Source organism: Teleopsis dalmanni, chromosome 1 (genome assembly GCF_002237135.1).
Source record: "Teleopsis dalmanni isolate 2A chromosome 1, ASM223713v2, whole genome shotgun sequence".
NCBI classification, from domain to species: Eukaryota; Metazoa; Arthropoda; class Insecta; order Diptera; family Diopsidae; genus Teleopsis; species Teleopsis dalmanni.
The window spans coordinates 164,712,676-164,725,962 of record NC_051846.1 but is presented as its reverse complement, the minus strand read 5'-3'; the positions used below and the strand labels follow the sequence as shown (position 1 = coordinate 164,725,962).

Here is a 13,287-nt window from a genome sequence, read left to right as displayed (position 1 = left end):
TAAACCATTTCTTAACAGAAATATTATCATAAAGTAGTTCCCAAAACATAAATATGGAGTTTAATAGCCTATCCCTATATTTTGTTTCAATGTTATTCTAATAACTTTTTATTTTAGTATCTTACAATTTTTGTTATCACGTTAAACTTTTAGGTATATTATAATATGCTGAGTTTTTTGATTAATAGCTTAATAGGTTTTTATATGTATTTTGAGATCCATTATATAGAAAAATGCTATTTGTTATAACTTAACATAAGCATTTTGTAATGTACCACCACCTTAATTTATTAAAAATTTTTATTGAAAAGACAAGTTCTTTAATAAATATATATTTTTATATAATTAAAATTAACTTACCTTTACTTCCTCACAGAGTCAATCCATTAGAAAAGTTACAATTGACGATACTTCGCGTTACTATGCAACAATATGAGCAATATCACTATGACAAGGATATGTTGCGAAAATTGGCAAATAAATTGGGTAAAATTGAAATTGAATCACAATGTGATTTAGAGCAAGTACGCAATATGCTTAATGCCAAATTTGAAGAGTCTATAACGTATCCAAAAGTATCACAAGATTGGTGTTTCATTGATTGTAAGTTTGTTGATTATTTTATATCTAATTTTATTATATATAGTATTGACTGGAAACAATTTTAATTTTAGCTTGCACTGCAGAACATTATTTCCGCATTGATCGTGCCCAGGAACATTTGCATTATATATGCGATATAGCTATCGATGAATTATATATACTCGATCATGAGGCTGCCACAATGCCACAAACTCCGGATCAGGAACGTTCATTTTCAGCATTTTCACAGAGACAAGCACAAAATGAACGTCGTAACATTGACCAGACAGGCAGATCTGGCAGCACTGGTATGCAAAAGCCCTATTGTGATAAGCGCATGTTTTGCCATTATTATTTCCGAAAAAAGAATTTCGAAGTTTAAATATTTCTATATGAATCTGTAATTGATAAATGTAGTGTTAATATTAGTCAAAAAGTTTCGAATAATAATTTAAGGAAATATTGGAAAAAAATATATAAATAAAAATATATTTGTTGTATGAGTGTATGAATTGAGAATTTATATAAAATATTAATTCATTTTAGTATAAGCATTTGTAAGGATTATAATTTTTCATTGTTTTCTGTTTAATTTTTTTTATCGTTGATATCGTTGTCTAACATATGTTTGACTTTTTATTGATTTTATTATGTATGTAATATATTTTATTTATAAAAACTTTTTTAAATTATTAATAAATTATTTTTCTTAGATTTATTTAAATTATGTTTTATTGTTTACTTTAATATACGTTTATGTTTACTTGTATATATATATATTGATGTTTATTTCAATATAATTTATATTTTATAATTATATAATTTGTATTTAGAATTACTTTCAATATTTCGTTTTGGATTTGCTAATTTGTACATTTTTTTTCTTCCAATTTTGTCATTAAATTAATTTTAATTATAAAATTTAAAAATAATTATTTATTTATAATTAAAAACTTTTTTGATTTTTTAACATAAACAAGGTTTTTTAATTCTTATATATGCATATTTGTTATAAATTAAGAAATCATTTTTGTTTTAAAAAACGTTTACAAAAATTCTTTAAATAATGAACACATTATCAAGAGAAACTAAACTCAAAAGCATAAAGTAAATTGTATTTTAAATTATAAAAATTAATTTGAAAAATTTTTTATAAATATTAAAACTAAAACAGCTTTTTACTGATTTATAACTTAAATTTTTTAATTATGTACAATATCAGTAATAATCAGTAATTGTTAATATCAATATTATTTATAACATATTTATTATTTGCTTTCATATTAAGTTTAGTTATGTATTATGATTTTAACATAATATTTATTATATAGAATTATTTGATGATGGATATTTGGCAATACATGAAACAACTGTATGGTCAACCAGAAATTCAATTAATTGAAAATAAATAAAAATTTTGTTGTTACAATTTACTACTGCTCGAAATCTCTCTATTAAATAAAATAGCTTCTATCTAATATTAAAATCAAATTTAATATACAATGTTTTTTTATAATCCGATTGGTGTAAATTAGTTTTGAAAGTTAATATTAATAAATATTAATCCGTATATATATATAATATATATTTATATATATAATATATATTTATACATATAATATATATTTATATATATAATATATATTTATATATATAATAAATATTAATCAGTATATATATTAATCAGTATAAATATATATACAACAAATATTAATCAATATATGGTAAATATATATATGATAAAATATTAAACAGTAAAAATATTTATATAATAAATATATATCAGTAATTTTTTATAAACTTTATTATCGATCTTATTTATATTTTATATTAAAATTATTTTTAAAATATTATTTTATCTTATTCATAACACTCATACAACTAGAAATTTGAAATATACTTAGCTGCATGTGATTTTAATACTAAAAATTTTAAAATAATTTTATTAACATAAAATTTTAAATATTAACAAAGTTTTGGTGTTTGTAAATGAAATAGTTTCAATACTAAAAATATTTGTAAAAACAAAACATATAAGTAAAAAATAGAAATTACTAAATGAAATACGTAAGATTTCCGAGTACAGCTTAGTCCTTGCCGTAGTGATGTAAGTAACTAAATTTTGCAAATTATAAGGATCAAGCAAATAACTACAGCAACTGCTAAGTAACTTATGTTAACAGCAAAGACTAAACCGTATTCTGTCATCTACGTAACAAACTAAATTTAACACATAGAAGAAATAGGTATGTTTTCCAAATTGGCATCAATATTTTATTATAAAATTAAAAAAAAAATTTTTTTGAAATAATTGCTTATAGTAATTAATTTTTAATGCTTAAATTTTTTTTTTATTTCTGGTTAATATTTTAAGTTTATTGCTCCATTCCTTTCGTTTGATTTTTAAATATTTTGAATTATTTATATGACTTAATTAAAAAAAAAAACATTTAAAATTCTTTTTGTGCCACAACAAACTAACGTTTCAAGACGAAGACTTACAAATTGGAAAACCAGTTAGAGTTTTGAAGTTCAAGAGGTAATTTAGCAGCAGATACTTTCACTACTCCGGTATTTTTAAAGCTAGTTCTTTATCCTTTTGAAAATATTTTCACAATTTTTTTAGCCATTGAAAATGTTTTGCTGCTTTTTTGAATGTTTTTTGAAATATCCTTCTCTATTTATACACTATCTTCTACTTACGAAAACTATTTCAAAGTATTGAGTTCAATTTAAAGTAACATGTCTATTTTTTATGAAAAGTAACCACAATTTCTCATAAGAATTTTTCTCTTGTTACATCCACTTCTAATATTTGAAACCATTAGTTAAACGCATTCAAATCTTTTCACAAAAATACTTCTGACTTCTGCATAAACTGCAGGGTCGGTCACTCCTCTGTAGTGATATTTTTATATATATTATAGCACATTTAAATGAATTCAAATTTAATTAATAACATTCACATTAACGCCTTCAGTAACAATATTCATCTACACAACACTCACGGCTTGCTTTACCTAACTTTTGACTAACTAATTAATTAATTGATTTATTTATTAAAATTTTATATCAATTTTTATAAACTAATTTTTTTAAAATGCATGCAGCACTAAAGAAAGAATGTTCAGTTTTAATGAAGAAGTATTCGGTTATGGATTCAGGTATCCTTGTTTTAAATTTAGCACAGATTTTTATCCTTAATTTTTTAAATTACGTATAATTTATTGATTAAAATTGATTTAATTAATATAACTAATGCAATTTTTTTTTATTTTCTTTTCACTATACTATATATAATGCACACACACGCACACACACACACCCTGCCTACACAACCAAACGATACACAAATCTACTCTACTCCATTCTGTTGTTATTTGTATTCTTTGTTTTATAGCCCAATTCTGGAACAAACTTCCGATGCCGTATTATTAGCGGCACAAAGTGGCGATTTGATTATGGTAGTGTAGCCAATAGCAATACTAATATTATAAATAATGTATTTAAATGAAATATTTACTAATATATTAGCTTAACACTAGTTACATACTATATATAAAATATAATAAATTTCTAAAAAAAAAAAATAACTGCATGATGCGTATTGGTGGATATAGTAAAAACAAAAAATAATGTATTCATAGAATAAAAACTAATTTTGATATATATATATGTAATGTATATAATAATATTTATATAATATTGTTTTCATATTTTCTTTTAAATATAATAATTAATTTTCAATAAATATTACTTATCCTTTATAGTTACGTGCACTACATGAACAAGGATACTCATTACAAACAGTAAACTCAAAAGGACAATCAGGTTTACACTTCGCTTGCAAATATAATCATAAGGATATTGTCAGATATATAACATCTCATACATCACGTCGCTTAATAAATTTAGCAGAAAAAGAAAAGTAAGTAGAATAGTAGTTATTTAAAAAAAAAGATAAAAATAAAATCAATACGGATATTTTAAGAATAATGGAAATCATAAGAATAATGTCATTCAAATTGGGTTATGAAACCAATTTTAGTTATCATCATATAACCCATATGTATTATATATGTCCAGGTACTGAAGTCCTTATCAAAGAAAAAATACAAAATATTCACTTTGTATACATAACCTTAAAATAAATATTGTCTTAAGCAAATTTAATGAAAAGGTTAATAAAGTTGAAAGTTCACTTTTAATTTTTCTCAATGCATCTTCAACTATTTTATTATTATTAAAACTATTGTCGTGAAATCGCCCAACAGCCGATACTGCGGCCAGAAGAGTGCTATTGTATTAAATTCCCTTTTTATTACACAAAGCTTCGTGACAAAATCCAGAACAAAATCTGGAGAAGAGCTCTTATTCTGTTCTGGTGATAGAATATCCATATGAAGTAAGTTTCTTCTGTGCGATGTGTGTTAAAGGTGGACAGTCACAAAGAATATGCATAGTTATCTCATCATCTTCGAGGTATAATCTGCATTCCGAATTAGCAGATAAACGAAGTTAATGTAGGTGTTATTTCACATCACCTACACCTGCACCGGGTAATAAAAAACATTAGCAACCTTAAATTACCTTTTGAGAATTTAAGAATGTTTTTATTTCTTAAACTAATTTAATCAAAAGGTTGATAAAGTTTAAAATTTACCCTTTATTTTTCTCAATATACCTCCAACTATTTTTGTTCATTGATATCTATCCGCCGCCAGTATTTTCTATTCTTGTTCTCAGATCAGTACATACTGTATCAAAAATATTTTTATTGAGTCAATCCCTTTTTCTTTTTTTCTATATTATCGCAGTGGCATTCGACGTTTCTTTGCTATTATTTGGATCTTGTATCTTGTTTCGAATTTGAAATGAAATGTTTCATAAAAAGTTACTTTTATAAAGATATCCTACCAATTTTTCAGAGTTCAGGACCATATACAAAACTACCCTTGGAAATTTGTGACAGTGGACTACTGAACATACTGCGCCATGATTTAATGCACAATTTTAACAATCCATTTTTTTCTGCTCTTCCAAATTTTTATTGTATATATAAATAGCTAAAGCGCTTAGTTTTAATAAAAATTGTTGCCCGAAAACACTTGTCCCCTAGGATGATGCCTTAACCTTATCCATCGTAAGAATGAACCCATTTATATATATGAGCTTTATATATATTTTTTACATGAAAAGTAAGTTCTATTAGCTATTTGTATTGTGTACAGGATTTTAATAACTTACATCAACACAATATGATACTCTCTTCTATGCAAATTCTACTCGACAACTTTTAAAGCGTACGTAAAAACGTGCACGAATTTCAAAGGAGGATCTATCATTCCTATCTCTGGTATTTCGATTCAGTGTGAAGCCTTCTTCATAAGTCACATTCATTTTGTGTGATCCGATGTTAACGTCTTTTGTTTGGACATGTTTTCCATTGATGTTTGTATGCTTGTTTTCTTTTTATATCTAGTTTATTCTTTGATCGTCCCCTAAACGCAAGTATTCTTTCTATAGCGCTGTAGGTCCATAATTAATGCCTTTTTCTTTATCTGCTTTGGTATTCAGTCCAGTCCGTTAAGCATAGCCTCTTTTATGAACTGCATTCATTTCCTTGTATCTGATGTTAACATCCTTTGTTTGAAATTTCTGGAAATCATAGAAATTGTCGAGTCCGACCTGCTGTTGTAATGCTTGGTTTGCCTAAGAGCTAAAAATTGCACAAAAAATCTTTTGAAACCATTAGAATAAGGTTAGATACAAAAAAAGTTCGATATATGGATACTAAACGTGTTAACCGCATGGCAATAAAATCTCATCGACACATTCCTGAAGCGGATGGTAACTGCTGATGAAAAGTAGTGACTGACCACTTAAGATAACGTTAAGCAAAAACAGTCGTGGTTGAATCGCGGTGAACCGGCTAAAAAGGTGGCCAAGCCAGGATTGACCGCCAGGAAGGTTTTGCTGTGTGTTTAGTGGAATTGACAGGGAATTATCTACTATGAGCTGCGCCCCTACAGCAAAACTCTTAACTGGGAACTGTGATATCCATCTGAACAATTAGACCGTATAAATGAAGCAATCGACCAGAAACGGCTGGACAATAGAAGAGGAATTGTGTTCCATCACGACAACTCCAGGCCACATACATCAATAATGACTCACCAAAAGCTACGGTAGTTTGGTTTCAAAGTTTTTTAGCGTCGACTTAATAGTTCAGATCTAGCGCCAAGTAATTGTTTCTGTATAGCAAACAATTTTTCTGGTGAAATATACGCTTCAAAAAACGTTTCTGAAAATCGACTGTCGCAATTTTTTGTCAATAGTTAAGAGGACTTCTATGAGAAAAATATAATGAAATTACCTTTAAAATGGCAACAAGTTATCGAACAAAACGGCACATATTTCACCTAAATCGGATCATTCTAACTATAGCCTTCAATTTCTTATAAAAATAATGGATTTCTTTGTACACTTATTGTTTACTTTGTATACGTATTATTATATTTTGTTATCATTTGTTTAAATTATATTTTAACTGTACTTTGAAAAATTTAATAAAATTTACGATTATCATTAGTTCATAATGGTGCCTACAAATAAACTTCTTTTAGTATCCTTATTGAAAAAATATTATTTGGCATAGCTGCCAAATAATTAAAATGTAATTATAAAACTTTTATCTGATATAACATTTATTAATTAAAAATATATTATTTTTTATCTTTTTATTGACACAGAGGACAGACGGCTTTACACATCGCAGCTGAGCAAAATCTGCGAGATATTTGCGTGATGCTGGTAGCTGCGGGTGCCAATTTAGAGCTCAGAGATTTGTTCGGCAACACACCGATGATGGTGGCTTTCAATAAGAATGCCACAGAAATTGCGGCATACTTGGAAAGTAAGCGTATATTAGAGGAAAAAAGGAAGAAATTCAAATAAAATTTGTATTGATGTCAATGCAAAGTGTATGCTTGAGAGATTCCTTATGTGTAATTATATATAGTGGAGAAATCCGCCGCCTGTAGAAATTAATGAAGAAAGCGACAGATGTTTTTGCTAGTGAATATTACGAAAGCTTCTTGAGTTTTACTGTAAAATACTCAAAAAACCGACAAACAATCTATAATATTAAATTATTTTTTATTTATAGTTTTAAGTTGGTAATTTTTTTGTTGTGGAAATTTAATTTATGTATTTAAAGTAAAGTAATTTGGTAAAGTAATTTTTTTTGGTAATATAGAAATTCATATTGAAATGTATTTATTTGGGAAATTTTATAATATTAATTTTAATCATTTTTTATGTTTTTTACAGTAAAAAAAATTTTTGGTTTTAGTAATAAAATTTTATTAATGGTTTATTTTCTATTTTTTTAATGTTACCACTCAACTCTCGGATGCAACAAATTTAAATATTTGCTTATACAAATATTAATAACATATGAACAAAAATTAAATTTATTTTAAAAAATTGTATACCAAAACTTTAAATGTAAAACAAACAAATTGAATTGCATTCCATAATTGTAAGGTCAAGAAAGGTTCTTGCATATTGACGTGCAGGCAAGAATATAAAAAAAATTAATTAATTTTAATTAATAAATTTGAATTTGATACACATTGAATATATTGAATAAATTTTATTTCTTAAAATTTTTAAATAAATAAAATTAATATGAAAAAGATTAAATAAATTTGCATTATTAAATTTAAGGCGGGGAAATTCTCTTTATGTTTAAGCAAAGTTTAAAAAAAATACAATAAAAAAACCTGTAAGAATTATATGTAATAATTAAATGACAGCTACATATATTATATAAAAATAATTTAATAACTTAAAATTAATTATTTATTTTTGATTCTAAGTAGTTAAGGTAACAAAAAAATTAATTCATTTTTTTCTATTTATTATTATAATTAATTTATTAATAAGTACACAATTAGCTTAGGTATAAAAATAACATGAATCAATATTAATATAATTTGCTATAAATTCCTAAAGAAAAAATAATTGGTGAATTGCACGGAGAATATTAAGAAAATTCGAAACTTTTAATGTGATATAAATTATTAACAGAAAATTAATATGAAATTGTATAAGAACATTTATAGCATTATGCTTTATAGCTTGTAATTAAAAATCGTTAAATTTTATTTTAATTAAGTAAAGAAGTCATAACATGTCATATATGTATGCAAATAATTTGTATATAAATAATTTAAAAATTTTGACGGCAATTTTAAAAAGAAAGAAACAAATATAGAAAATTAATATCTGTTGAAAATAAAATTTAAATTTATAATTATTAGTAACAATAAAATACTCAACGAACTCCTACTTTACTTATTTAAACAGCAAAAAATTATTCTAAATTACGCTAAAGTCTATAGTTATAAAGCTTAGTATAACTAAACCTATATCTTTCCTATATATATAAAAGACGTTTGATAAAACTAAATTAAATTTTCTTAAAGAAAATATATATAAAATTATAAATTATACTGTAACTAATAAATGAAATTAAAATTTATATTAGTTTCCAAATTCGAATTGAGACACAAAAAAGTATATATTTTTTTACTTACTTAAAAATATATTACATGAATATTACGTAAATAAAATCTTAAAAATATTAATGTAAGAGAAATACTTTTCAAACAAAAGACTTTAATACTCACGAAATTTTTTTAAAGTGTATATTAACCTCACATAAATTTTGTTCTCATAAAGTCAAGTAAATTGTAAAATTTTTAAATATATTTAAAAATATTTGTGAATCGATTTCTTTTTACTTAAATGTAAAATTAGCAACATAAAGTCAATTAAAAAAAATAAAAAATTTTGATATTAAGATTGTAAAAACAAAAAGTTATAAAAGTCTATATACATAATTGTACATATTAATTAAAATTTAAAAAACTTTAAATAGAAATTTAAAAATTTGTAATTTGCGGAATATATAAGGTATATAAGATAACACATAAAGTTTATATAATTATGACTTAGATTTTAATTAATATAACAATATATTGTATGTACAATCAATTTTCGGCTACGAATGTTTTTATAAAAATAAATTAAAATAAGTAATTTCAGAAAAAACTTTTAACTGAGAGAAAGCAAATCAATAAGTTTTAAGAAATAAAAAGAAAATATAATTATTAATAACAATACGATTTGTAATTAAGATTAACTGTCTCTTTGAGAGTCACTTTTAGAATTATCTTTATTTATAAATATAATCTTTATTTGAATTTTAGTTGTTAAATTGACCAACAAACTTTTGCTCTTTTTTTGCCATTACTTAAGACGCGCGTGTCATTATTTTAAGAGATAGCTCACTTCAACATCAGGAATGAAGTTTAACCCCTCAGAACTGGTAGCAACAAGGAATTTAATTCGATTTTTCTAGGTATATTAGGTGTACCGGTATGAAATGAGCGTTTTTTGGTAAAAATAAAACACTAATTATTAATAGGAAAGTAAAAAAACATTTTATTCAAAGTATTGACCATTGCTTTCTACACATTTTGACCACCTTTCTGGCAATTTGTGGATACCACGCCAAAAAAATTGTTCGTCTTTTAAAGCAAACCAACCAGACACCCAATTTTCGACCTCGTCGTAGGAATCAAAGTGCTGCTCAGCCAATGCGTGTCCCTTCGATGAAAACAAATGGTAGTCGGAAGGAGCCAAGTCTGATGAATACGGCGGGTGGGATAGCAGCTCCCAGCCAAGTGTTTTTATTGCACCCTGAACCCGTTTTGCTTTGTGTGCAGGTGCATTGTCATGGAGCAGAATTACCTTGCCGTGTCTTCTGGCCCATTCTGGTCGTTTCTCGATCAATGCATGGTTCAAATTTATCATTTGTTGCTAGTAGCGACCAGCATTGACGGTTTCACCAGGTTTTAGGAGCTCGTGGTACACCACACCTTTCTGGTCCCACCAAACACACAGCATTGTCTTCTTGCCGAATCGATCTGGTTTTGCAGTCGATGTTGATGGTTGTCCCGGATTAACCCATAATTTTTTCCGTTTAGGATTCTTAAAATAAATCCATTTTTCATCGCCAGTAACAATCCGATGCAAAACCGATTTTCTTTCGTGTCTTTGAAGCAAAATTTCACAAGTGTTTTTTCGGTTTTCCATCTGTCTTTCACCTATTTTCCACACTTTTGGATCTTTCCAATCGCTTTTAAACGGTCAGAAATTCTTTGTTGTGCAACATTTAACATTTCTGCCATTTACTTTTGACCCAAAGTGTCATCTCCATCCAATATCGTTTGCAATTCGGCGTCTTCAAACTTTTTTGGCGGTCTTCCACGTTCTTCATTTCTCACATCAAAATCATTATTTCTGAACCGTTGAAACCATCTTTTGCATGTTGCTTCTGATAGAGCATGATCACCATATGCCTCGACGAGCATTCGATGCGACTCTGCACCACCTTTCTTCAAATGAAAACAAAAAATTAATGCTTTCCGCAAATCATCACTTTCTGGTACAAAATTCGACATTTTTAACACGATGAAAAAATATAATGTTGTCTGTTCAATGACTTGATGTATACTAAATATATTTCACACATATCATAGCAAACAAACAAAAAGAAATAAAGGCTCGTTCACAACAAATGTTCCCTGTCAGAACATTTGTATCTTTACGCTCACTTCATACCGGTACACCTGGTAGAGATATCATTGAATATATAACTTTTTTCGTACTCATTGATGCCGAAAAAAATTAAGGATAATCTGTAAATGATTACTAGCAACTATCAAGTACTAATCGATTTAATTGATCATTAGACTCTTAAAGAACGTAAACATCTTTCATGATTATGTTTTGTGGATGGATAAGATCTGCTGTAGTTCAGTTTTGGGCATTCAGGAAAAATGCGTTCAGATTTTACAATATCCATTTTAAAAAAGCAACAATTATTGGACTCTGATAGGGCTATTTGATTGTACAACTACCTCCAGTGGATTGTCAGTAACCAGCAGAGCATTTGGATTAAATTTAATCTTTGAATTAAAGTATAAACTTATAATAAATGTATTACATTCCTGTTTCTGATTAGAGTAATATCGACACTAATAGTCAACTTTCAATTATACAATTAAATATGTCCTAATTATAAAGTCTTTATAAAATTATTTTAAATTTGGTACTTGAATTTTTTAACATAATGGAAACTTTTTGATTTGCTTTCATAACGTAGTTAACTTAAATTATGAATATATAAAATAAAATAATACATTTTTAAATTATAAAGTTAAATAAATCATACATAAAAGTAAATTTTTTAAAATTTTATAATTAAGTAAATAATTGAAACCTTTAATTGCAATTAAAAAAAATAATTTTCCATAATTTGTGGTAAATATACAAATATAAAAATTAACTATATTTATTTATGGTAAAGTATGTTTTGGATTTCTTTAAATAAAATGAATATTTATAAAAAACATGAATTATATATAACAAAAGAGGATCACTATATGAAAGCAAATAATTTATTGCATTTTTATAGCCCCTAAAAGTGCAATAAATTATATTTAAATTTAAAATTATTATGATTGCGCTAAACAAAAGTTTAATGAATTAAAAGAATTGATATCAAAAAGATATCAATATCATGAATAAAAAAGAATTATTTTAAAAAGCAACAGCAATATAAAATATAAAACGAACATTAAAATCAAAAATTTTAAACTGTTAATTTAATTTGCAAAAAAATTAAACTTCAAAAAATAAATAAATATTCTATAAAAATATTAAATACAAATATAAAATAAAATCACAAAAAGAAAATATATAATATAACATATGTAAAATTAATATATAATATAAAAATTTGATATTTAATATATTATGATATATAATAATATAATATAAAATATAATATAATAAGTAATATATAATATAATATAATATAATATAATATATAATATAATATATATTATAATATATAATATAATATATAATATAATATATAATATAATACATAATATAATATATAATAAAATATATAATATAATATATATTTAAATTAAATTAAAAGTCAAACAAAATTAATTTAAAAAATCAATTGATATATTTCAATTATCATAATTGAAATTAGTATCGGAAAAAATAAAGAAAAAGTATTCTTTGGTTTTCAATCTCGCTAAAGACGATCATCGAATATCATTAGCATAACTTCTCTGTAATAATAAGCAACTATAAAGGAGAGACACACAAAGAAAGCAAAAATATAAATTAAATGTGTATACATGAAGAAAAGGATTGAAATCTATCAAAAAGAACTATAATCAGTTAATTCAACTATTTATGATATGAGAGCAAGTGACACTCTACGTTAGAACAAAAGTCATGCGCTTCAAATTTGGAAATTTTAATTGTCAAATTCAAGAAATATTATAGAAGACCACTGATAACGAGCGTATAGTCGAATTCAATAGTAGTATAGAAAGTCAAAAATTCAATTACTAAAAAATAATAATTTTGTTGTTGTAATTCACTACTGTCAAAACCTATCTAATATAAAAAAATACATAAATTGAAAGAATCGAACAAGCAAAAAAAAAATACAAAAGAAAATTACATGACAAATATTGTATATATCAATATACATATAAAGAAATTATTGATAAAACAAAATAATAAATTAAATAAATAATAAAA

At 25.1% G+C, this 13,287-nt stretch overlaps 1 protein-coding gene across 3 annotated transcripts; it reads left to right on the top strand.

Moving 5' to 3' along the window:
* Positions 1-376: 376 nt before the first annotated feature.
* On the top strand, positions 377-8,216 carry LOC119669851 (eye-specific diacylglycerol kinase-like; the record flags this gene model as incomplete). 3 transcript variants are annotated; one of them, XM_038079881.1, is given in 8 exon segments in its annotated part: positions 377-603; positions 675-890; positions 3,073-3,121; positions 3,693-3,746; positions 3,983-4,046; positions 4,353-4,510; positions 7,335-7,498; positions 8,131-8,216. In XM_038079881.1, coding segments are annotated over 8 exon segments (976 nt in total), but the record flags the coding sequence as incomplete, so codon positions are not given.
* Between the last annotated feature and the right edge of the window lie 5,071 nt (positions 8,217-13,287).